Below are 24,906 nucleotides of genomic sequence, written 5' to 3' on the forward strand. Positions count from 1 at the left end.
CATTTTTTATTGAATTCCTAAAAAACAATATTTATAATGAATTTTAATAATTTTTTCGAATTTTTTTTAAGCTTTATTCTGATCGAATCACCCAATTTTCGATCCGGATAGCCGATTCGCCGATCCGGATCGGTTTTTTGGAAGCCCGATCCGGGTCACCGATCCGTTTTTTAAACCATTGGCTTAGAGCCTCGGCTTCATATAAACTTTTCCCTGCAGATCGAGAAGATCATATTCGAGCATCGAAGCAACCTCGCACTTCTGCAAGCTTTTCCATTGAGTAACCGCCTTAATGGGAAAAAACCTGCTGAGGCGCTCTTCGTTGTTACTGTAAACGTAGCGTGCTATCTTCACCCCGTAAACAAGCGAGGGCGCTCTTCTTTCCCATCTCTGCAATCTCCTTCTTGGAGCTTCCCTTCCGTTAAGAGCTAGAGGAACCTGTGCGAGCAAGAGCCGCAACCTCTCAATTAGTGAGTTATATGCAGAATTTCCATTTTTTTCTTTTTATTTTCTTACTAATTAATGTTTTCGGATCCTCTCACGGTTTTTTTAGGAAACTCTGTTAAAAAAAATTAGGGCTTTCCTTATTTTCCTTTGTTGTAAATTTGCCCTAACATAATTTAGGGCTTTCCCATATTTTCCCTGTTGTAAATATCCTGGATTTTATTCTGTTTTCCTGCTCCATTTCTTGTCATACACAAGTGAATTAGATAATCTGATTTGTTCCATTGATTCATAATATTTGATGCCCCAATTGCATGTAAAAAGTCAGCAACCTTGATTCGTATATTTACGTATTGGTGATTCTAGTTGACTGATTCTAGAGAGCTACATTAGTTATTTATTTCGCTTGAAATGGTAGCCACGAAATTTCAGTTTACAGTATGGAACTTTCATCTCTGTCTACTCTTAAAGACAGAAAAGGTAAGAGAGAAAAGGCTAAGCAAGGGCATAGTATGCAAGAAGAGCAAATGTTGTTTGAACTTTTTATAGAGAAGAAAGAATTGGGATCAATTTTGATTTTATGGGTTTTTTAAATTGATTGAAGAGTTCGTTACAGTGAGAAAGACCTTGCTTATCCATAGATCATAGTGTGACGGTAATATGTTTTTTTTCTCTCTAGGACTTAGTTGTTGATTGTAGATTGATGTCTGATTTTGTCTCAGTAGAGCGAGAAATTCAAGGACTCGTTTATTTTGACAATTGAAGAGAACCATTGTTGTAAGGGAGGGTTAGGCAGAAATTCTTGACCTTTTAAATAGACAGAAATTTGGTGTTACAGTCGCTAAACAATGGCAGAGGAATCTGAGAAGGTGGTTATTGAAAGCGAAAAGAAGGAGAGTGCAGAGAAGGTGGCTGTTGAAAGCGAAAAGAAGAGATGGGGTGATGAAGAAGCTGATGAAGAACCAGAAAAAGTTGATATCGGTTCTCTAACTCTTGCTGGAAAGAATGCCATTGATGATCCACATGAATCTGAAATAGAGGTATGGTTATCTCTCTTTCTCTCTCTCTTTTCGAGTATGGGTTTTTACTTTTTAACCCAATTCTGTTTTTTCCGTTTTTTTCTCTTTATCTTCTTCTCTCTCTCTCTCTGTTTCCACCAAGGATTGGTAGTAATTGGTCTTTCAATCACCAATTTAGGTTTTCCTTTTGAGCCGTATTGGTTTTCTTCAGTTTCTCAAGTCTGGTTTTCTTTTGAACCATGAAGGAGTTTTATTATTTTATTAAGGGGTTGTAATACTGTGCATCATATATCTTCTTTTCTTTTGACTTGCTTAGTTTTTTGTTGGTGTTCCTTATTGAACTGGTTATGATAATTAGGGAACCGCTGAATTGATTTTGACATTTAAATTGAGATTTGATTGAAAGAGAGGGGGATTTGATTGAACGAGGGGTTATATCCATTTTGATAGTTACATGTTATTTGTTATTTTTTGACATTCTGAGTAATGTTTGATTCAGGTTAAAACAGGTGATTCTTTGTACACCTCAGCAAAAACTTTTGAGGAGTTGAATCTTTCGAAAGAGCTACTCAAAGGTTTATATGTAGCAATGGGTTTCAGTCGCCCCAGTCGAATACAGGCTGTAAGCCTTCCAATGATCGTTACACCACCATATAAGAGCTTAGTAGCACAAGCCCACAATGGTTCTGGAAAGACCACTTGTTTTGTGCTTGGCATGTTGAGTCGAGTCGACCCAAATCACAAAGTCCCTCAAGCACTATGTGTATGCCCCACAAGAGAACTAGCTATTCAGGTTTAATGTTGAATCTTTTACTTATTCTTCTACTTTGGTTTACTCTTAGCTTTCTTACATATTCAGTCATATCAGCCCTGTACTTCTTGTTCTTCTTCATCATGTTCTTGCTTCCTGCTTCCTTTTTTGTTTTTAAATTTAATTTCTAGGGTTTTGATGAAGTTTGGGATTTGCAGAACCGGGAGGTGCTTTTAAGGATGGGGAAATACACTGGTATAACGAGTATGTGCGCAGTTCCTACTGACAAGAATAGTTTTATTACAACTTCAAGAATGGAGGCGGTAACTGAACAAGTTGTGATTGGGACTCCTGGAACTTTGAAAGGGTGGATAGCAAAAAGAAAGTTAAGCACTCGATATATAAAGATTCTTGTATTTGACGAGGCTGATCAGATGTTAGCTGAGGTACCTTCCTGTGAACTTTTCATTTTATGCTTTTTTTGGTTTATTTATTTATTTATTTTGTTTTTGTTCGAGGGGGGTGGTACTGAGTACAATTCTTTAGGAAAATTGCAATAGTTTTCTTGGGTAAAACTTCATCTAGGATTATTTTTAGAACCCCAAATTTTGCGGATGTAACCTCATCAACCCATAGATTAACCTCAATAAAAAAACCCTAATTGCACCATCTATGCACTTGAAAAAAATAATGTCTCAAGATTGAATAGAGACCGTCCAATTTTTGGAGGATGAGTTCTTAGTGTTAAAAAACTTATTAGAATTCAATTTTTTCTTTCAAGTAGATTTCCTAGTGATTCTTAGGTTGTTCCCAAAATTTTATGACAAAAAAAATCCTAGCGAGTAGGTTTTCTTACCGGGGGAGTAGGTTTACACTATGCTCCCTCAGGAGCATAGTATATGCCTACTTTTGTATTTGTAGTATGATAAATTGTTATATCAGTGATTCTGGTTGACAGAATTGTTGCGCCAGTAATTGCATTGGTTTGTTCTTTCCAATGTATTGGATTGTGGCATCAATTTACATTGCATTTGACAAAGTTATTATCCAAGTAATAATATGATATTAATTATTGTATACACAATGCTGGTTTTGTGTTTTGTTTTGCAGGAGGGATTTAAGGATGATTCTCTGAGGATCATGAAAGCTATTGAAGGAAATAAATCCAATTCAGATCCTAACTGTCAGGTTTGTTATTCACTTTATATGGACATGTATTTTCTTAAGAATAAGGTTTAATGCTTCTGATATTCTACCTTCCATATTTAGTTTGTATGTTGCATTTGTCGCTATTTCTATTGACAGGAGCTGCGTGTATATATTTTAAGATGGTAAATATGATAATCAGTTATTCAGTTACTCTCTTTTATGAGGAAAGGTTAACTCTATAATTATAAGATATTGAATTACATCATCTTAGATTGATGAAGGCAACCCTCAAGTTGGGCGCTCAAACTTCAGATGAAGAGGGTTAGTGGGAGAAAGATAGTAAGAGAGGGGTACAATAAAATAAAACAAGTGGAGAAAACTCAAGATATAGGAATAAGGTTGTAGAAAGGGAGCTTGTGATCCCTATGTACCTCGAGAAGGAGAGAAATATACTGTCTGAATTTGCCAAAGTACCTCCAAAAACCAGAGCGGCTAGGATTTCCTAAGGATGAGCCATTTGTATTTAACTTAAGGAAGCCTGCGGGGGGGGGGGGGGGGGGGGTGTCTTGGGGGTGTTGATTGAGCTTAGAATCTGATCGAGGGGCCGAGATGTTCAAGAGGGACTCCCAATTAGCTAGAAAGTGAGTGAGACAAAAGTTGGCAAAGATAGGAATGACTTTTGCCCAAAAGGAGATAAAGTTAAGGACGAAATCAAAGAAGGAACGTTCACGCCTAGGGTTTCCTCTAAAGGTCCTAGAGTTCCTTTCCTGCCAGATGCTCCAGAGTAGAGCTTCCATTGACAGTTCCCATAGTTTTCTTCCATTTCTTGGAAATGGCAGGGATAGAAGAGCAGAGAATAGACTAGCTAGGGAAGGGGGAGTGACCCATTGAAGGCCGAAGAGTTTAAGAAGAGAGGACCAAATGCAGGAAGAGACCTCATAATGGATGAAGTGATGAGGGATAGTCTCCTCTTCTTGGAGATGTAGGGTGCATTGATTGGGTAAAGAGAGCCCACATCTCTGCAGTTGGCCTAATGTAAGGGCCTTGCCTTGAAGGAGAACCCAAATGAAAGCCTGAATCTTGTGAGGCATAGGTAGAGACCAAGTTTTATTGAGAATGGGTGAGGGGTTTAGGTTAGGAAGTAAGGAGTCGTAGAAAGAAGAGATCGTGAAAGTGCGAGAAGGGCTAGGGGACCAGATGATAAAATCATGACCAAGGAGTGTGCTGAAGAGAGGTGCAAGTATTTGAAGCATGAAATTCAAAGAGAAGGTTTCCTGGACAGTAAGGTTCCGCTTAAAAATAGGAGTCCAGACAAGGGAGGAACCTTTAAGCTTGGCATAATCAGTAATCACTACTGCCTGATTGTGAGCCAGGAGGAAGAGGGAAGGGAAGACCTGTTTAAGGGGTAAGTCTCCTATCCATTTATTTTAAAAAAAATCTAATTTTCTAATCATTCCCTAGGTTGAATCTAATGTAGTTCAGGAAAGCGTTTTTACACGAGATGCATTTCCAGGCTCCTGAATATTTTAGAAAAGCGTTTTTACAAGAGATGCATTTCCAGTCCCCTGAAGATTTTTGGGAGGGGAATCTGGGCAACCACCCATCATCTTCAAGCTCTTGCGTAGCTTGTATTACCTGCTTCCACCACCATTTTTCCAACAACGCTTGGTGCATGGTTCTAAGTCTCCTTGTGCCAAGCCTCCAAGTTTATTAGGAATGCAGACGTTCTCCCAAGCTACAAGGTGGATTGTGTGATCTTCAGTAGACCCAGACCACAAAAAGTCTCTCATGAGCTTTTCAAGGTGTTGGAGAACAAAAGCTGGGATTTGGAAGAGGGACATGTGGTTAATGGGGATGTTTGTGAGTGGCTTTGATAAGGGTGATTCTCCCCCCTAGGGATATGAATCGATTCTTCCAGCTGGCAAACTTCCAACTAAACTTCTCAACAAGTTTATCCCAAAGGTGTTTTTTGGGTTTACCTAGACAGAGAGGATAGCCAAGATATGTAGAAGGGAGGGACGTTTTGGTCTTAGACATGTTGACATCCATCCCAATTAACAGTTCGAAACTCCTAAGAAAGAGTCAGATGTTGTCTAGCTGGTTGGGGTTGGCATCACAAAAGATGAGGGTCTCGTCTACGTAGAGGAGATGGGAGAGGACAAGGCCTTCTGAGGAAGTCCTAAAACCAGTGAGGAGATCCCTGTCATAGAGTATGGAGATGGTTCTGGAAAAGAGTAACTCCAAAGAGAAAGGGTGAGAGAGGGTTTGCGTGCCTCAGGCCTCAAGCCAACTGCGGTAACATTGAGAAGGATAGAGAACAAAGGGTTAGAAATACATGCCTTGATCCACATTCTCCATTTAGTGCCAAAACCCATATGGGCTTGTATAAGGTCAAGGAGATCCCAATCGAGATGGTCATAGGCCTTCTACCAGTCTAGTTTGATGATAAGGCTCTTCTGGCCAGAAATGGCTCTGAAGTGAATGGCTTCATGAGTCGTGAGGCCCCCGTCTAGGATTTGTCTATTGGCAACAAAGGTAGATTTAGTAGACGAAATGTCAGAGCTAAGCACCTTTTGGAGGTGAGAGGTTAAGACCTTGGCAAGAATCTTATAAGATGAGTCTCTCAGCTTTTCAGCGCCTTCAATTATGGGACCAAGGCTTTGAAGGTGAAATTTAAGGCTGAATTTAGATGACGTCTACGGAAATATTCTTCAAAGAAGGCAAGAAGGTCAGGGGCAACGATGTCTAAGTTCTGGAAAATAACAATGGGGAAATTGTCTGGCCTAGGGGCCTTGTCTTTGGGTAGATTGAAGACAACCTTATGAATCTCCTCTTGGGTAAAATTTCTCTCAAGCTAGGCAACTTCATCAAAGGTGAGAGTCTTGGAAGGAGAGATTGCCCAAAGAAGGTGAGGTATGATGAGGCTGGGAAAAGAGATTTTTGAAGTATCTGATGAAAATACAACTCATTTGATCAGGTTGATAGAAGGAATGACTGCCAGCAGTGATATGGGTAATAACATTTCCCTTCTCCTAGAGCTAGCCGTTTTGTGGAAAAAAGATAGTGTTTCTGCCCCCTACTTTAAGCCATTTGATCCTTGATCTCTAGTACTGATAGTTTTCCTCAAGCCTTAGAGTGTGGTGAAGGTAGAGTTTAGCAGTAACCCTATCAACGCGTTCTTGAGGCGTGAGAGCACGAGATTCTTCCAGGGTGTCTAGGGACTGGATATCAGCGGAAAAAGCTCCCCAAAGTTAGTAGGAAGCGAGCGACTCTATTGCTTAATGGAAGCCTTTAACAATTGTAGTTTTTTTGAGGGTCTAAAGCCTGCCCACCCTGTTACAGATAGGGAGGACCAACGAGATCTGAAGAGGTGGGTGAAGGAAGGCACTTCCAGTCAGAAAAGCTCAAGTCTAAAAGGTTTGACCGAGCGTTGCACAGGATTGGTATCCAAGAGAATGGGCTTATGATCAAAGGTGGGAGACCATGAATCTATCAATTTTGGTCATAATAGGATTTGTCACATGATTGGACCAAGTCAAAGAAGCCTTTGAGAAGGGAATATCAATGAGAGGGATGCTATCTATGTACTCCAAAAAATCTCATAGTGGCAGTGAGGCGACCACCATTATATTTTTTGTGGGTCCATTTGACAAGTCTCCACCTAAGAGCCAGGGGAGATTAGTAGTTGGAGCAATTGACTGAAGTTCCGCCAGAGCTCCTGATGCCTAAGAGGGCAGTTAGGGCCATAAACGAAGGTAGCTCGAAAAAGGAAGTTATCTGTGACCACTGAAGTGAACGGTCACTGAGAAATCCAAGAGTTGTGTGGAGAGCTCTTCTTTTGTTTGCAAGCATATAGGTTTCGCTTTTCCTTTCCTATTAAATGAATGTTATGATAAATCAACTGCTAGGTGTTATGTCAAAGGCGACGCCTCCATGAGATTTTTAATAGAATCCTGTCGTAAAGAAATAAAAAGTACAATGTAGTAAAGATGGTTTCTGTGGATATTTTGGATGCTGCACGATTATACTCAAAGAACTAGATGTACCCTTTTTCTCGGTTGGCAAAGTTAAGGTAATTTGACTAGCTTCATTTGATCTGAGTTTTGTTTTGTGTGATGAGTTTGTTGGCGATATTTCTTTTTTGTGAATAAGATATTCATCATGAATTAGAATATGGTTTTGTTTTTGTTTGATCAACAGAGCAGCAAAACCATGTCTTTTTTCCTTTTCATCTCATGAGGAATTGGTGCATGGGGATAGTGCATATCTTTAACAACCAGATTTAGCCAGTTTCCATTTTATATTCAAATGGACCATTTTAGCTATATTTTATGGATTACTTTATATTGTCAAGTGTTACTGAAATAGTTATATGGGTCATGTGGTGGTACATTGATGATCATGAGTTGGATTTGGGTATTTACTGGTTTTGTTGGAGTCTATCTGATGATACATTTCCAGTCTCTTGCTAGAACCAGTTGGATCATAGGCTGGCAGAGTCCAGGAAGTTTGACTAACTTATTTGAACTGAAGTTTGTGTTTTTGTTAGTGATTTTGTGTTTTCTCTTCCGTTAAAAATTATAACTGGAACTCAGAAAGTAGTTTTTGTTTTGTTTTGATCAATAAAAGAGCAAAATGAGTTTTGCCTTGTTTTCTTTTTTTTGTGGGACTGGATTCAGGGACTGTGCATTACCTCAACCACCAGATTTGACTTGTTTCACCTTCATGCTTTAGTTAATGATAGACTGATTTTGGGTACAATGCCTAGATTTTCAGATTTTTTTCTTTCAGATGATGGAAAAGTAGTTATGTAGGTTGATGTGATGGCATGCGGATGGTTATGTGTTGGGTTTTGTGTAGTTTTGGTAGTGATATTTCTGAGCATATTACTGCTTTTTATGATTTTGTTGGACTTTTGGATTCATCGTGTGGGGCTTGTCCCTAGTTGCTAGGATGCTGTCAACTTGCGTTGTTTGTGGGCAAATTGAATTATCTATGCACCATAGACTAGAACATTATCTTGACTCCCTGTACCAAAATCACGGCATTACCATGCTAGGATGTCTGAGTATATGCATTTGGTTTTTATATCTTAATTTTTGTTTCAGGATTTTCGTAAATTATTTGGTTGCTTATTTTTATATCCAATAATATGTTTTGGGGTTATCCTGAAATCTGCCAGGACATTTTTTCTCTACTAATGCAAAGGCATATTGTCCTGATTTAAGACAAAGCAAACAACTTCATATTTACCTTTTTATGTTATCTTACAGGTCCTTTTATTCTCTGCAACATTTAATGAAACTGTGAAAGATTTTGCATCAAGAATTGTAAAGGATGGCAATCATATGTTTGTTAAGAAAGAAGAGCTTGCTTTGGATACTATAAAACAGTATAAAGTTCAGGTCCCGGATGAGCTTGCCAAGTTAGAGGTGTTGAAGAACAAGATCTTTTTGTTGGCTCAAAAGTTGGGTCAGACAATTATTTTTGTTAATACGAGGCAAAGTGCGAGCATCTTGCATCGTACACTAGAGAAAGAAGGATGGGATTGCACATCAATTCAAGGTGCACTTGAACTAGATGCCAGGGATCGCATTGTCAACGAGTTCAAGTCTGGATTGACGAAAGTTCTCATATCTACTGATGTATTGGCTCGTGGTTTTGATCAAGCCCAGGTAATTCACATGCAATTCTTTAGATATGGTCTTTTTCTTAGTTTTTAAGTTGTATAAAGTTTTTTTTTCTACCCCTTTTGATAATCAAGTTCGGGCCAGTTTTCTTTTCTTAAAGTGAATCTGTTTCGTTTTCCTTGCTTTTGATAATTAACTTCTAGCCGGTTTTCTTTTTAAAGGTGAATCTGGTGGTGAATTTTGATCTCCCTATCAAATATCAGCATCCCGATCCTCAGAATCCTCGTCAAAGAAGAAGAACTGAACCTGATTACGAAGCATATATACATAGGATTGGTCGAGCTGGCCGTTTTGGTCGGAAAGGTTAGATTTCTATGTCTTTCCATTGAGCAGTTTATCTATATTCCATATAAATAAAGTAATGTTTAATTACTCAGCTCAGGCTAGGAGCCGGCAATACTTGAGGTGAGTCCGAGTGGACTCGCCGTGGCTTTTTTTTTTGTCTTTTTTTTTGTCTTTTTTTTTTGGGTGGGTGGGTGGGTGGGTGGGTGGGGGGGTGGAGAGAGTGGTTAAAGAGGGGGCAGGGGGGAAGCATTCGGGAACAGGGAGTGAAAGAATGTGGGAGAAGTGAGACTCCACTGTTACTTCGTGCTCTATTTGAAAAATAAGAAAGGTAGCAAACATACAGTTTTTGAAATTTATGTGCCCCGAGTTGTATGCACAACTTGGGGTAACTCGGCCTTACCTTATGGGTAAGGCTGACTTACTGGCCTGAATCTGTGGACTTGGACAAGTCCCATAGCACTATTATTAACAGCACTCGTCGAGAATTTTACGGGCTCCCATGTGCTTGAGTAGTTAAATGGGAACTAAATGGGGCTAATTGTTGAGGTTGAGTGACTCGTCTATATATGTGTGGAGTCGGTCGAGTTTTTGAATTCTGTAGTAAACCTTTTGGGTTATTTGTGTTTGTTATCACATGTAATAGTAGTTATTCATTGACCATTATATGTAGCTCTTATAATTAGCTTTTTAGGATATGTGCGTGGTGTGTTATCATCATGTAATAAAGGTTGTGGCCTTTAGATCTATGTAGGATTGATTTAAGTTTCCAATTTTATGGATTCTTTTTAATTTTCATTTTCAGTAAGAATAGAGAAATTTTCTATCTAACTTATCATGATTGACTTTCAGGAGCTGTTTTTAACTTTATGAGCGGACATGATGATGCTGAACTGATGGAGAAAATAGAAAAACATTTCCAGCACAAAATAAAAGAGGTAATCTGATCATCATAAAACAAACTCTCACTCTTATACAACCACCCACGCACCTATAGTCCACCAAAATCTCTCTTGTACGTTCATCTATACTCCTGTACAAAAATCTTCCATTTTATTTTATAAAATATACTCACAAACACATACTCCCACCCATACGTGTTCCTTCACCAAAACATGGTCGAACATTGGGCTACTTTAATTTTATGGGCTTCTTTAATTTTGTGATAGCAGATTTCATCGTGGGAGAGTGAGGAACTTTTTGAGGCTGCTCTCAAAGAGGCTGGTCTAGCGTAGTATCATCATTTCGGAGTTGGAATAAAGTTTGGAGTTGTGTTTTTGGTGATTGATGTGGTGAGATTGTATATTCGTGTGGAGCATTGTGTTGAAATTGTATGTTCATGTGGAACATGAAACAAGAAACTCATACAAACTATGAGGTTAAGAAATGCCCTACCCGTCGACAGTTGGGAGATATCAGCATGTTAGAACAAAGAAAATCTTGGTAGATTATTTGTAAAGTGAAAAAAGAGAGTACTACTATATGTACTTGCTTGATCATTGTATATTAACAAGTCATTTTAGGAGTATGCTGGCATTTTATATTGGATTCTTTATAAAGAGATCATTTATCTTTTATCTTTTGTACATGGAGGTCACAATCAGTTCCTTTAATTAGATGTCAAATTGGATGGTTTGAGGTGAGTCATCAAGTTTAAGAAATTTTTTTTTGAAACTGTCTATTCAATTGGAGCTTTGTGTCTATTCAATGACACTTACCAACCATATGAAATTTAAGAATGATAGTGACCTCTATATTTTATAGATAATCTTATTTTATATTTTCCTTCCATTTGTTTTGATTGGATTAGACTTCACCTCGACCACTTCAACAGCGAGTCAAAGGAAAATAAAATACCTACATTTGCAGGAACGAGCCATGGGTGCAATTGGACTGTAAAATAATAGGCGGTCTTCTAGTGCTACTTTATATTTGACTATGGGGAAAAGCTGGGGGTTCGAGGTATTTGATCCCTGCCATGAAAATATAAAGTTTGTCAACTCCAAGCATTAACACAAAGGAGTTTTTTTTTGGGCTTCTGTCTTTTTACTGCTAATTACACACCCCAGATCTTGTTTTGGGCTTCTCTTGGTCTTTTTACTACTAATTACACACCCCATATCACAATATCTGCACTCTCATTGGAAGCATCACGGTTTTTTTACTACTAATTACGCACCCCATATCACAATATCTGCACTCTCATGGAAAGCATCACATCAGAGCATGCATCACACATGATTTGTAGGACTGCATGCATAATGCACCATATGCATGCGGTGACCATGGTGCAACGGTATATAATTATAAGAAGCACCTTATGCATGTTATGCCTATGGTGCAATGATATATGTTATAAGCAGCTGGTGCCAATGGACAATTATAATTGTAGGCCCTCACTTTTTAGAACTGTGCACTTTTTATTTATAGGTTTACTAGATAATCTAGTCATAAAACCAATTTCGAAGGCTACAAATGTATTTCGAAGGCTATAAATGTGTCTTCAAAAGATGCTTCTATTTCGAAGGCTGTAAATGTGTCTTCAAAAGATGCTTCTCCTGATTAGTTTTATAAAGTATTATAAAGTATAGGCAGTAAGATTACTTGTTTAAAATTATTAAAAAAATATTTGGAGTTTAGTGAGGGAAATAATTGAAGAAAATATTTGGAGTTTTATAAAGTATTATAAAGTTCATAAAATTATTTACTTGGAGTATAGTGAAGAAAATAATTGAAAAAAATATTTGGAGTTTAGTGAGAAAAATAATTGAAGTTTATAAAGTAGATACGTGGAAGTAGAAATAAATATATTATAACATTGGAAATCTAGAACAGGACATTGGAAATCTAAAACATTGGAGGAGATTGAATAATGGGTAAAATTTTTATGAAGATAGAGATGAAAAGAGGTTGATGGTTCAAAACAGTCGCATAATGGATAAAAATTCTAAAATGAAATAAATAGAGGTTGATTGTTCAAAACAGAGAGGATGAAAGCGGCAAGTTATTTCTTATTTCTATTTTTTTATGTTTATTGTATTCTACATAGTGCTTTGGCGCATATTCGAAAATATTTTTTTATTGCTTTTTAGATATCATTTGGGAGTTGGAGATATTGTATGTTTATTGTGTTCTAAATTTTTTTTGAAGGTTCGTTGTTTTCTCAATATTGCATAACCAAAACAATATTTTACAACGAAAGTAGAAGAGTACAGTGTTTTAAAAAAAACTAAATATTTTTTTATTTCTTTTTAGATATCATTTGGGAGTTGGAGATATTCTATGTTTATTGTGTTCTAAATTTTTTTTTGAAGGTTTGTTGCATAACCAAAACAATATTTTACAACAAATAGAGGAGTAGAGGAGTAGAGTGTTTTAAAAAAAACTATAAAACCCAAAATATTTTCCAAAACAACACGTAGAGTGTTTTCCAAAGAAGTTATTAAAAACAAAACAAGTAGAGTGATTTCCAAAGTTGTTAAAAACAAAAACCAACAGTTAGATGTTTCTAGAGCGAATGTGCGTGAGATAAAGGAAATTGGAATCATTCAGTTTATTATATATGTTTAATATCAATATGTAAATCATAATTTTGGAAGAAAAAACCCTAGGTAGAAGTGACATGCACCTTGAAAACCTATCAAGTTGTTATAACACTAGAAACCCTAAAGTTGATATTCTTGAACTCCAGATCTATGAGAATTTAAAAAGAAAAAAGAAAAAAAAAAAAAGAAAAAAAAAAGAAAAGAAAAGAAAGAAAAAAATAAAATAAAATATATATATATATATATGAAGTCTTAAAAAGTAGTGCACCTTGTAACAAAAAATCTGCCTATCTGGATAATCTATTTTCAAGATTTTATATATCTGCTCAATTTAAATCATTTTCAAAGCTTTACATTTAAGAAATAGGGGTGGAAACAGATTTTTTTGGTTATTATAAGAGTTTTCAACACCAAGATTGCATTGTCCCACAGTTTGGAGATGCGCTTTATTTTGATTGTTTAAATAATTGCAAATGAGTAGGATTTCTTTCGCACATATTTTTTCATGTCATAATTTCACTCAAGTTGTACATGTCGCTTAGGAAGACAGATAATTGCCTAATGGAGGTCTGAAATTCGGCACAGTCACTAGATATATTCCATTTTTTGTTCTGAAAAGAAAATATTCATGTTTCTTCAAAAAGAACAATTGAACCATATTTGTTTTGTTCACTGCTGCTTTTTACTGCTTTTTCCTTTGAACCATATTTGTTTTGTTCAGTCGATTGCTGAAGTTTGGTTGTTCTTTTGAACCCTCTGTATTGTTTTGTTCAGTCGATTGCTCAAGTTGAATCTATCTCTTGTTACTCAAAGAGTTATATATAGAAATCGGTTTCATTGCCCTAGTCGAATACAACTGATCTTTACTTGAATACAACTGATCTCCTGTGTTACTCAAAGGGTTATATATAGAAATGAGTTTTCATCGCCACAGTCGAATACCAGCTGTATGCCTTCCAACAATTGTTACGCCATCCTATAAGAATTAAGTAGCACATGCCCACAATGAACTAAGTAGCACATGACCACAATGGTTATGGGACAACTTGTTTGTTACATGACATATATAAGAGTCATATATTGAAATGAGCTTTCATCGCCCAGTCAAATACCAGCGAATATCAACTGTATGCCTTCCAACTATTGTTACACCACTAAGTATGAACTAAGTAGCACACGCACACACAACTTGTTTGGTGCATGTCATATATAAGGGTTATATGTAGAAATGGGTTTTCATCACCCCAGTCCAATACTGGAGAATACCAGCTGTATGCCTTCCAACAATTGTTAGACCACCCTTTGAGAACTAAGTAGCAGATGCCCATAATGAACTAAGTAGCACACGCCCACGAACACAATGTTTTATGTTTTCTCAAGCATGCATTTAATCAGAATGTTTTCTCAAGCATTCTGTGATGTGCACAAGAGAACTGGTCATTCAGTTGTTGTGTTGAATCTTGTACTTTTTTCTCTTTTTTGTTTTGCTCATTGTTAGTCTTACTTATAAGTAATATGAGCCATATGTTTCTTGTTCTTATTCATATTGTTCTCTGTTTTTTGTTGGTTTTTTTTTATTTAAATTTATTTGTTGGGGTTTTGATAAATTTTGGATATGCATACGATAGAGAAATATACTGGTAGAACTAGCGTGTGTGGGGTGCACTATTGAGAAGGATAGTTTTATTACAACTTCAAAGATGATAGCTGGTGATTGTGAGTACTATTGAGAAAGATGGTTTTATTACAACTTCAAAGATGGAGGTGGTAACTGGTGATTGTGACTCCTGTAACTCTTACAAGATATGAAAAAAGAAAGTTAACCAAGATTCTTGTAGTTGACGCAGATAAGATGTTAGCTAAGACTACTTCCTTAAAAATTTAAGCTGATAAGATGTTAGCTGAGGCTGCTTCCTTACAAATTTTTCAGGTTTTAGTTTTGTAATATGATAAATTATTATGTATAAATTTTTTCAGCTTTTAGTTATTGTAATATGATAAATTATTAGGTAAGTGTTTCTAGAAACAATTTGTAGCACCAGTAATTACATTGGGTTTGTTCTTTTGCGTTTGATTTCAATCGTTATTCCAATTTACATTACATTTTTATCATCATCCTACTCAATAAAAAGTAACTTAAAAGATACTAAATGAAACACAAAATAGAGACGTATGGAAAACCTAATATGTCACCGTTTAAACCTTAATAACCAGAAAACAAAAAGGGAAAATTACAAAAACCACCCTAAAATAGATTATCTATGCAACTTATCCCACCCCAATTTTTTGTCTAACTTCTTTCCCCAATCACCTTTTCTCGCAAATAACCCCCCAACCCAAAACCCAAAAGTAGCAGGAAATAAGGCTAAACTACCTTTGTTTGTTTTCGCATGGCCTTCTCTCTCCAGTTTTCACACATGCTCCGACAGTACAATTACGTGTTTGGGCATTTTGAATATGTGCTTCGGCAATGCAGGTCTGAGCCACAACGCTCCGGCATTATGAGAACTCGCTCCGATAGTACAAAGACGCACTCTGACAATGAAGTCTCTGGAGCCACAACGCTCCGGTAATAGAGGACCGCGCTCCGGCAGTATAAACAAGTGCTCCGACATTCTGAATGTGTGCTTCGGCAATACAGGTTTGAACCATAGTGCTCCGGCATTATGAGAACGCGTTCTGGTAATGCAAAGACGCGCTCCGGCAGTGCAAAGATGTGCTCCGGCAGTACACTACTTGGGACCCGCGAATTGATTTGGTTTGTACAGGACATATCCGTCCAAAAAATAACAACTTTTTACCTTAAGGGTTTTTATGACGAAAGGTTGTTTGGAGAAAAAAGTGAGAAAAAATTGGGGTGGGGTAAGTTGCATAGATAGTCCATTTTAAAGTGTTTTTTTGGTAATTTTTTCAAACAAAAATTAGCCCTGAAAACCTCTAAAATATATGCCTCAGTCCCCAACCAAAAATAAGTAAAGCTTCACTTTATAACTCATCAAAAATTGAAATTCAAGCAATAGTAAACCTTTACATCGATGGTCTTTGTTTAAACATTATGGTTGTGAAATAGAAAAAAAAGATTTCAAGATCTAAAAATATTGTTATTGTAACAACCTATCTAAATTGTCTATTTCATCCTAAAAATAAGTTTTTATAGATCCGCAAGATTTGTATCTCTTTTTTAGTTTCGAATTTCATTGTCAGTCAAGGAATTGATTTTAGAGACATTATGGATATTTTCAGCCAAAAGTATTTCTTGGATAAAGATTTGAGGTGAGCCTTTATTTTGTTTTCATAAAGCCTAGGACATATAGAAACCTCATACAAAGAAAAACCCAATCAATATGTGCTTGCACCACCATTCACTGGTTAGGGTTTGATGTAGTGTGTTTAAGCTTGGTCTCACGATTGATGTTGAGGAACCATAACTAAATTAAGATCCCAATGGAGCTCTAGAAATGAAAAATCATCAATTTTATCCTTTGGAGAGAGAAATAAATCTCCTCATTCGTTGTTTCTCCATCCAATAAAATCAGTTCAAATTGATAAAACCAAAAGATAGAAACAAGAATCACCTTACTGCTTCTAGTATACTTCAATTCTTAGGTTTAGTTACAGTAGAGTACTTCCTGGACATGAAATCCTCTAGATAGGGGAATCAGAAAGAGCACTTCATGAACATTGATGCAAACTTTATTTTTTTTTATTTTGCTAAATTGAGTGAAACACTTGAGGAACGAATTTAGAGAGAGAGAGAGACAGAGAGACAGAGAGAGGGTTTTTTGGGGAAATTTTATGGAAAATATAACCTCATTTTATGAAAAAATAATAATTCCCCATATTTTATATTTGGGTGCGGTTTGTATGGAGCCTAGGCTCTAAACAATCAAATTAGAGCCTACCTTCAAATGGTGTCGAGAAATGTGGTTTCATTACTGAAAATCTTTGTGATAGCCTTAGATTATATTTTCATATTTATCTATAAAGTTTAAAGCTTAAAAAATAGTGTAGATTGAGAGATCTATGAAAACTTGAAACTAAAAAAGTGACAGTCTAAAAATATGTTACAAAATACATTATTTCCATAACTTGAAATCCATTTTTTTTTTTCTCATTCCAATGCATCTTGATGTCGAGATGATCAATTTAAGGATATTTAGACCTCAAAACAACCTCTTCTAATGAAATTTTTGAGGTAGGCTCTAATTTGATTGTTTAGAGCCTCGGCTCTATATAAACTTTCCCCTTTATATTTTATGCTTAAGCCTACTCTCTAAGGTATTTTAATTGTAATTTTTTCTATTCAACATATTAAGTTTAAATTTGGGGATTCCATACTTCCCACTGTCATGTACCGGACGAAAAAAATGAAAAAGTAAATTTGAAATTATTAAAATAACCAAAATACCTTTAAAACTAGTAGTGGTATTTTGGTTACTTTATTTTATTAAATTATTTTTATAATTTTTGCAAGTAGGTGATGGCATTGTTCAAAAAATCGAACCAGCCTTGGAAACCGGCAAGTGGCCGGATCCAAGGAACATGTAAACCACCTTGCCTAACAGGGCAGGCCTCGGCCGGTCCAAAAACAGTTAAAAAAAAAAATACAAAACAATAAGAAATATGAAAGTATATTTAAAGTATGATTAAATAAAGTACATCTAAATGAAGTTGAAAATTAGTTTAAAAAATGGATTTTAAAAAATCGATTTGTGCCTATTTTTGAAATTTTCTAAAAAAAATGGAAAAAATATAACAATACGTATTCATGGCCAAAATACTTTACAATCTTTACCAAAATGATAAAAAATGTTAAAAAACATATTACAAACAAATCCTTTATTTTTGTTTTTTAAAATACCCAGTCGCACTACCAAAACTGAATCGGCCAGTGCCCGGTACCGATTTGACCGGCCCGTTCCAAGTTGGACCGGCTGAGTTTACGAACACGGTATGATGATGAGGAGTATATATACCTCAAAATTGAGCTTAGTCCAATTTATAGAAAAATATTAAATTTAAACAATAATATACACTCTCAGGTGTGACTTGAGCATAGAATAGAAAATATTGGGGGTCATTTTTTAATTCTAATGGTCAAATGAGATTTTTGCATAAATTTCCTTTTTCTCTCATAAACACAAATTTTTTGGTGAGTAATGTTGACTCATGCGTCCCGTCTGGTTTTCATAGGGTTTTAGACTTAAAATAGTACTTGTACACATCCTAAATCATGGAAAATTATTTTCACCTCATGTCCATGAAGTTGGAGTTTTGAAAATAGTGTAGATCTAACGATTTTTGAAGAATTGAAATGAATACAAGAAAAATGATACAAGATGAACTATTTCTAAGGCTCAAATTTTATTTATTTATTTTTTTAATTCATCATCTTGGTGATTGAGGTGGTAGGTGAAGTTTTGAATCCTCGGTCCATCTTGAGGATAGATTTTGAAAGGTGCATACATTAAAAATCCCTTTCCTTTTTTTTTTCGTAAAAAAATAAAATTTATACAAGGTTGCAACCTTATATTATAAAATAAAATACACCAAAAAAAATCCAATAGAATAGAGTATTCAAAAGTTGGAAAACGTTTCAATTGATCATATCGACCTCAAGATATATGAATATAAAGAAACAAGCAATTTTAAGTCCTAAAAGTAGCGCGTCTTATAACAACTTATCTGGACCGTTTATTTCGAGATTTTCAAATATTTATATATCTGTCATGTTTGTATTGTTTTTTTAAATTAAAATTACATAATCAAGGTTGATCATAGATTTTTCGAGACATCATAAGGACCATATTTTCCCGAAAAATTTAGGAGTACGTCTTAGTTGTATACTCTAAAGTGGGAACCTTAATATAAAGTGTATGTTGTTCCAAAAAGAATTTAGAAATGACTATTTATGCTCACACAAAAACCATAAAATTGGGGGAAATTCATGTCAATAGTTCACTCGAAAGCATTCTCAATTTGCCCAATAAAATTTTTATTTCTCATCCGGGTACTTTATAGAAAATACGGAGTTATAAAGTACACACAAAAACTATTTATTTTTTGTACAAAGAGATCATAATCACTTGTATATGTTAGATTTTAAAATTAGGTGTTTATGAGTGTGTTATTGATTAAATTCAAAATTCAAAACAAAAAATTTCGAATTTTATGATGCAAGTCGAATTGTCTAATTTGAAATCATATAGCTAGAGGTACTTGTGACCTTGTTGTAAAAAAAATAAATGGTCTCATAGTATACAATCCCATCCGGCATTTTATGTGAGTGTAGTGATCCAGCATCGGCGGTCAATAAAATCGCTTGAAGTTTAGGTACCATACACAAATATCATCCAATATTTTGGGTGAGTACAGCACCTCAACATCCACCATTCATCTACTTATCCACGGATGGTAAGCAAAATGAGTACCCAATACTATACTCACGCATAGTGTCTTACAAGCCCTTAACCTTGTTATTATCGCCACCATAGTCAATACGGCAATGATGAATAGTGTGCATGCATACACACTGCGTGTATACAATTTACACGAAAATCCCACATGTGCACTGCCGTCTAGATTTGATTAAGGTAGGGATATTATCGCTATTACGTAGGTGTAGACTGGCATTTATACTACTCTCCTTAGATGCAAAAAAATCAGCAATGTGACTAGGACTTTACTGGTTAAGAAAGAAAGAATGGAAAAGGAAAATTTTATATAGATCCTAGGATTTAAACAATCAAATTGGAACCTACTTCAAAAATTTAACCAAAAAAGGTTGTTTTGATGCCCAAATATCCTCAAATTGTTCATCTTGACATCAAGATGCATGGACATGAGGAAAAAAAAGTGGATTTCAAGTTTTGGAAGAAGTGCATCTTCTAACACATTTTTCGACCGTCAATATTTAAAAAATTCAAGTGTTCATAGATCTACTCGATTTACACTATTTTTGAAGCTTTAAATTTTATAATTAAAGATGAAAACATATTTTAAGGCCATCAAAAAGATTTTTAATATTAAAACCATACTTGTCAATACTATTTGAAAGTGGTTGTAATTTGATTGTTTAGAGCCTCGGCTCTATAAAAACCGCACCCCCAAAGAAAACTGCCCAAATCTTCTCTCAAATGACTAAAATTCCAAAGGTAAAGTTTACATAGAGCCCAAGCTCTAAACAATCAATTTAGCCTACCTCAAAACTTTCACCATAAGAGAGGTTGTTTTTATACCCAAATATCTTCAAATTGATCATCTAGACATCAAGATGCATGGACATGAAAAAAAATGGATTTCAAGTTTTGGAAATAGTATATTTTGTAATGTATTTTTGGACTATCGATTTTCAAGACTTTCAAGGTTTTTCAGATTTGTCGATCAGTATTATTTTTTATGCACTATATAAATAAATATGAACATATATTTTAAGGTTATCATAAAGATTTCCAATATTGAACCACATTTCTCTATACTATTTGAAAGTAGGCTCTATGCAAACCGTATCCTTCCAAAGGAAAAGTTTATATAGAGCCAAGGTACTAAACAATCAAATTTGAGCCTACCTCAAAACTTTCACTAGAAGAGGAACTTTCACTAGAAGAGGTTGTTTTTATGCCCAAATATCTTCAAATTGATTATCTCGACATCAAGATGCATGGGCATGAAAAAAAATTTGATTTCAAGTTTTGGAAATAGTATATTTTGTAACATATTTTTAGATTATCAATTTTCAATATTTTCAAGTTTTCTCAGATCTGTTGATCTGCACTATTTTTTATCATTTAAACTATATAAATAAATATGAACATATATTTTAAAGCATCACAAAGATTTCCAATATTGAAACCACATTTCTCCACACTCTAATTTGATTATTTACAGTCTAGGCTCTATACCACCCAAATTCCAAAGCCAAGAGTTTTTATATTCCAGTGGGTGTAGTGTGCATTTCCTCCCTTGGATAAAACCAATAATAAGAATAATTTTAGGACCTTGAATTTTGGGGATATAATATGTTCAACTCATACACGGACTTTAGATAAAATAAAAAAAATAGAACTCTCTATGTACTAGGGAAAAAGCAAAGTTTGACCGAGCGGAAGCCATCCAATTTTTTAATTTGAGATCTAAGTTTCAGAAAATTGAAATTTTCTTTTAAAAATAATCATCTGGTGATTATTTGGTGCTTCCTAAAATTTTAAGACTGAAAAAATCCACCAAGATGGGTCTCTAGAGTGAGGGAATAAATACACTGTGTACTCCCACGACTCCACAAGAAGACCACCAACCCAGCCAGTAGAGATATAGGTAACAAATGCTTGGGAACGGGGATCATGCACTTTCTGCACCGTCAGATTAGATGGACAGTTGAGATTAATTGACCGTAGCTTAACAGGTGCGGGCCGTGCCGCACCAAACAATTTTCCTTTTGAGTGAAAAAATTTCCGAAGACAAAAAAAAATGTGGCCGCATTTCACTTTCTTGGGTATAATTTGGCCAGGACAATGAGAATCCAGAATTCTTCATGAAACACAACAGAGGAGGAAATGGCCATAGCCTTTAACAGTGCTCTGTATCTTAAGGTACCCATCTCTCTAAATCATCATAGACTTCTATCTTTGTTTTCTGTCTTTCTAAACATTAGCTTGGTCTGCCATTTTCTTTTTGTTTTTGGCGTTTTTATCTTAAGGAAGAGTGATCTCTGTGATTTGAAATGGCTGCATCTTTAATTATAACTGGAGTCAGAGCTTCCAGTTTTCTGATCCTTTTCTTTGATACTTTTTCTTGTTTGATTTTTCTGTTGGCCTCTTTCGTGGTTTTCTTATTGAAATACGAGGCATAGATGGAGAAAAACCGATTTTATGAGATAACCCAAATTTCAACAGGTCCCCATTGGAGTTTTCTGCCGAAGAAGAGAGAGGGAACACGACCACCATCCCTACAAAGTCATAGAAATCACCCCACCTCCCAAGAATTTGGGCATTCGGTGCTTACCGGCGGTAAATATTTTATCCATATCAGTGTGTTTTTCACTTTGTTTCTCCTTTTTTCTTCTTATCTTTAAATTTAGTAGAGCTTGTCGGTGGTTTTCCATTGAATAACCTAAATGTGCATTAGTTTCTTGAAATGGGTGTGATATGTTTGCATATTCTTGCTTGATTGGAACACAGAATTTGTTTTGAAAGTTGGTGCTGTCTTTTCTTTCTCTTGTTTAACTGAATAACTGGATATTTTCATAATCTGCACAGATTCATGTTCATAATCAAATTCTCAATTTTAATCAATTTTAAAAAAATTCATGTCTTCGGCATTGGGTATCCATTGCCTTCATGAGTATGCTCACAAAAACCATAGTTTTATGTGCATTGCTCATCAGTGAATATGCATAGAGATATATATAGTAATGTTTATATCGGTAATGAAATGGTAGCTTTTATAATCTGTTAACAAGACATTGTTTGATTTTGCTAATTTTAAAATTTTCTTTTGTTTGTTGAGGATTATTTCCTGTTTCTCATGTTCCTTGAGTGACATTGCATGTATTGCGCAATGATCAATCTATACAATGTGCATTCATTTTCTCATTGTTTAACATTTTTATGAATTAATTACTAACATCATTTTCAATTGTTTAATGACAAGTATTAAGAAGCACATGAATCTTAATGAAGGATCTCATTCTTTTGCCCTTTTTTACTCGTTTTGTGTTATCTGATTAGTTCTCCACTGGTTATCTATGTTTTCAGTTCCTTAAACAGTATTTTGTCATTTTACCTTGCATTTTCTTGTAACCGGTGCTATTTAGTTCTTCTTTCAAAAAAATAAAATAAAACTTATTGAAGGCTATAATCCACAATCTATATAATGAAATAGTTAATTATCTCTTAGTTGAGAAATTAGCTGTCAATGGCTCAATATATAATGAAATATTGGTATTTCTTTTCTCCATTCAGCATAACACACTGCTATAGGGGTTATGCTTATCATAATGTATGAGTATTTAATTTTTATGTTATCCGCCAAATCATGGTCTTGAACATTGTTATCAGATTCTCTTCAGAGGGCTCTTCGATTTGGCCAGAAAATGGAAGCGCATCAGTTTCTTCGTAGATTTGGGTGTGTTTTTAAATAAAAAAATATGTACAGCTTGGCACTTTGTGAAACGTTTTAGTGTAAAGGCATATCTAATAAAATCTTGAATATTGAAGGAGTTGTTCTCATGAAATTTTGTATGTTTGGTAGCCACTTTTACAGAAATTTTAAATATATAAGGGGAGTGATTTGCTTCTCTTCCGTTTAGGGCTTGAAGCTGAAGATTTGCCTATCAGCCAAAAAGAAGAGAATTTGATAACATTGGTCTGAATTGGGCCTTTTTTGACAGAACTCACATGATGCACTCATCATCATCATCATCATCATCATCATCATTTTAGCTTTTTTCCAATTAATTGGGGTCGGCTACATGAATCTTGGCTCTCCATTCTGCACATGGTGGTTTCACTCGTAGTCTAAAAAATGCATGTGTTTCTTCTTGGTCCATAATATCTTAAAAATACGGTCTTAATGTTGTTTTCCTAGAAATAACATGCAGTGTGGTTGTATTCAATAATCTCTACGTGTAGTGGTTTGTGACCAATTTTCTGATTGCTATTGTCTTTCTAACAAAACTTGTAACGTTGATATGCAAATATCCTCTAAATTTATAGGGTTTCAGTGTTTTATTTCTTAAATTTTGATATGCACGGTGTTTATATTGACAGAATGTGCAGTGTGGTGAGTCAGTTACTATAGAAGGTCAAACTTATACAGTTTCAGCAGTAACACACAGATACCAGCTTCGAAAGGGGAGATATGAGCCTGGTGAAAAGCGACTAGACGTTCAGTCAACTGGGAGATACATATTAAACCTCTACTTAGAGGGCTTATTAGAGAAATCTTGACACCACGTTAAGGTTTTGTGCCTCACCATTAATTCCAATTCAATCAGCCTTAATCAATCATCCATAACCATCTAAAGTGTTCTTCTCTATCTACCATTGTGTTAATGAAATTTGAGTTTAGCCTGTGCAAGATGGATTTATGTGATGTACAAAATCAGAACCATGGGCCAATCTCAACTTTGAAATGCGCTTTTTTATGCCTTACTTTGGAACAGAGAACCATTGGAATTCTTGTATTTGTTATGTGGATTCTATCAGATGTCAATATCCCATTGCCATTTGTGGATTTAACAATTTCATATATGTTGCTATCATGATTTTATATTTTATGGTTCTTTCTTGGAGTGGTACCCAGAGTCAGAAATTATGAGAAAGAGTTCACTTGGGAATTGGCAGTCTGGTTTTTGTAAAATTTAATGGAAAACTGACTAAGAACAATATGCATAAATGGCAGAAAACAAATAGCATTGGAACTGGGAAAATAACATGGCTGAATTTCTGATCCAAATTTTTTGAAAATGGAAGAACTTGAATATTGCTATTTTTATAGGCCATGTTATTTATTGGTAGAATGGGATTTAAATACTGCAATCTAGGGATTGAGAGGATAGCTCCAAGTCACTGAGTTACAAGGACTTCTTTTTCAATGAGGAGTTGGGCAAGCAGAATGCTGCCAGCAAGAGAAACGTGCCAGAGAATCATTAACTTTGGAATTCAGTCAAATTAAGTACAGGAATAGAAGGCCACTTCTAAAATGTTTGAGGATATTTCTTAGGTTGTCATGTGCATGTTAGAAAGGATTGACTTCTATTTTGGTAGTGGGACTTAAAAGTTGTAAGGCTATTATTTTTTGTTTTCAAATAGCTAGGCTAGTGTTTTCTAATTTCTGGTGTTGTGAATGATAATATGTGGCATTTGCTATGGAACCTTTGATGTGTATTTTTTCGCATGTGCTTGAGTCCAAATTCATGTGTAGCCATATGCGCTGATTATGCTTATGAATAACATTGTGATACTAAATGCTCTCTTCCATTAAGAATGACATTGTGACACCAAAATAATTGCCATCCATTGAAATAT

General features: G+C 35.3%; 2 protein-coding genes across 6 annotated transcripts; both read left to right on the forward strand.

Annotated features, from left to right (window-relative positions):
• The first annotated feature begins 231 nt into the window (after positions 1 to 231).
• LOS4 (P-loop containing nucleoside triphosphate hydrolases superfamily protein) lies at positions 232 to 10,910 on the forward strand. 5 transcript variants are annotated; one of them, XM_020672049.2, is made up of 9 exons: positions 232 to 470; positions 1,124 to 1,484; positions 1,963 to 2,256; positions 2,433 to 2,660; positions 3,325 to 3,402; positions 8,637 to 9,038; positions 9,215 to 9,356; positions 10,188 to 10,273; positions 10,508 to 10,910. In XM_020672049.2, exons 2-9 carry the CDS (start codon positions 1,293 to 1,295, stop codon positions 10,568 to 10,570), a joined length of 1,485 nt encoding a protein of 494 aa, XP_020527708.1. In that variant the 5' UTR covers positions 232 to 470; positions 1,124 to 1,292; the 3' UTR covers positions 10,571 to 10,910. The 5 variants fall into 5 exon arrangements, with proteins under 5 accessions (XP_020527708.1, XP_088724870.1, XP_088724871.1 ...); XM_088868744.1 differs by having other exon boundaries at positions 1,167 to 1,484; XM_088868745.1 differs by having other exon boundaries at positions 1,170 to 1,484.
• A 10,424-nt stretch (positions 10,911 to 21,334) lies between these two features.
• On the forward strand, positions 21,335 to 24,161 carry LOC105421241 (uncharacterized). Its single transcript, XM_011627874.3, has 3 exons — positions 21,335 to 21,468; positions 21,772 to 21,885; positions 23,647 to 24,161. Exons 1-3 carry the CDS (start codon positions 21,433 to 21,435, stop codon positions 23,824 to 23,826), a joined length of 330 nt encoding a protein of 109 aa, XP_011626176.1. The 5' UTR covers positions 21,335 to 21,432; the 3' UTR covers positions 23,827 to 24,161.
• Positions 24,162 to 24,906: the final 745 nt, after the last annotated feature.

This window comes from Amborella trichopoda, chromosome 6 (genome assembly GCF_054954075.1).
Source record: "Amborella trichopoda isolate Santa Cruz 75 chromosome 6, AtrichopodaSantaCruz75HAP2 v2.0, whole genome shotgun sequence".
Taxonomy (NCBI): domain Eukaryota; kingdom Viridiplantae; phylum Streptophyta; class Magnoliopsida; order Amborellales; family Amborellaceae; genus Amborella; species Amborella trichopoda.

Coding starts and splice junctions, on each gene's coding strand:
- LOS4 (XM_020672049.2), top strand. CDS start 1,293: ATGGCAGAGGAATCTGAGAAGGTGGTTATTGAAAGCGAAAAGAAGGAG. Junction 3,403..8,636: donor ATTCAGATCCTAACTGTCAG/GTTTGTTATTCA, acceptor GTTATCTTACAG/GTCCTTTTATTCTCTGCAAC. Junction 9,039..9,214: donor GTGGTTTTGATCAAGCCCAG/GTAATTCACATG, acceptor TTCTTTTTAAAG/GTGAATCTGGTGGTGAATTT.
- LOC105421241 (XM_011627874.3), top strand. CDS start 21,433: ATGGCCATAGCCTTTAACAGTGCTCTGTATCTTAAG. Junction 21,469..21,771: donor ACAGTGCTCTGTATCTTAAG/GTACCCATCTCT, acceptor AAATTTCAACAG/GTCCCCATTGGAGTTTTCTG. Junction 21,886..23,646: donor GCATTCGGTGCTTACCGGCG/GTAAATATTTTA, acceptor TTATATTGACAG/AATGTGCAGTGTGGTGAGTC.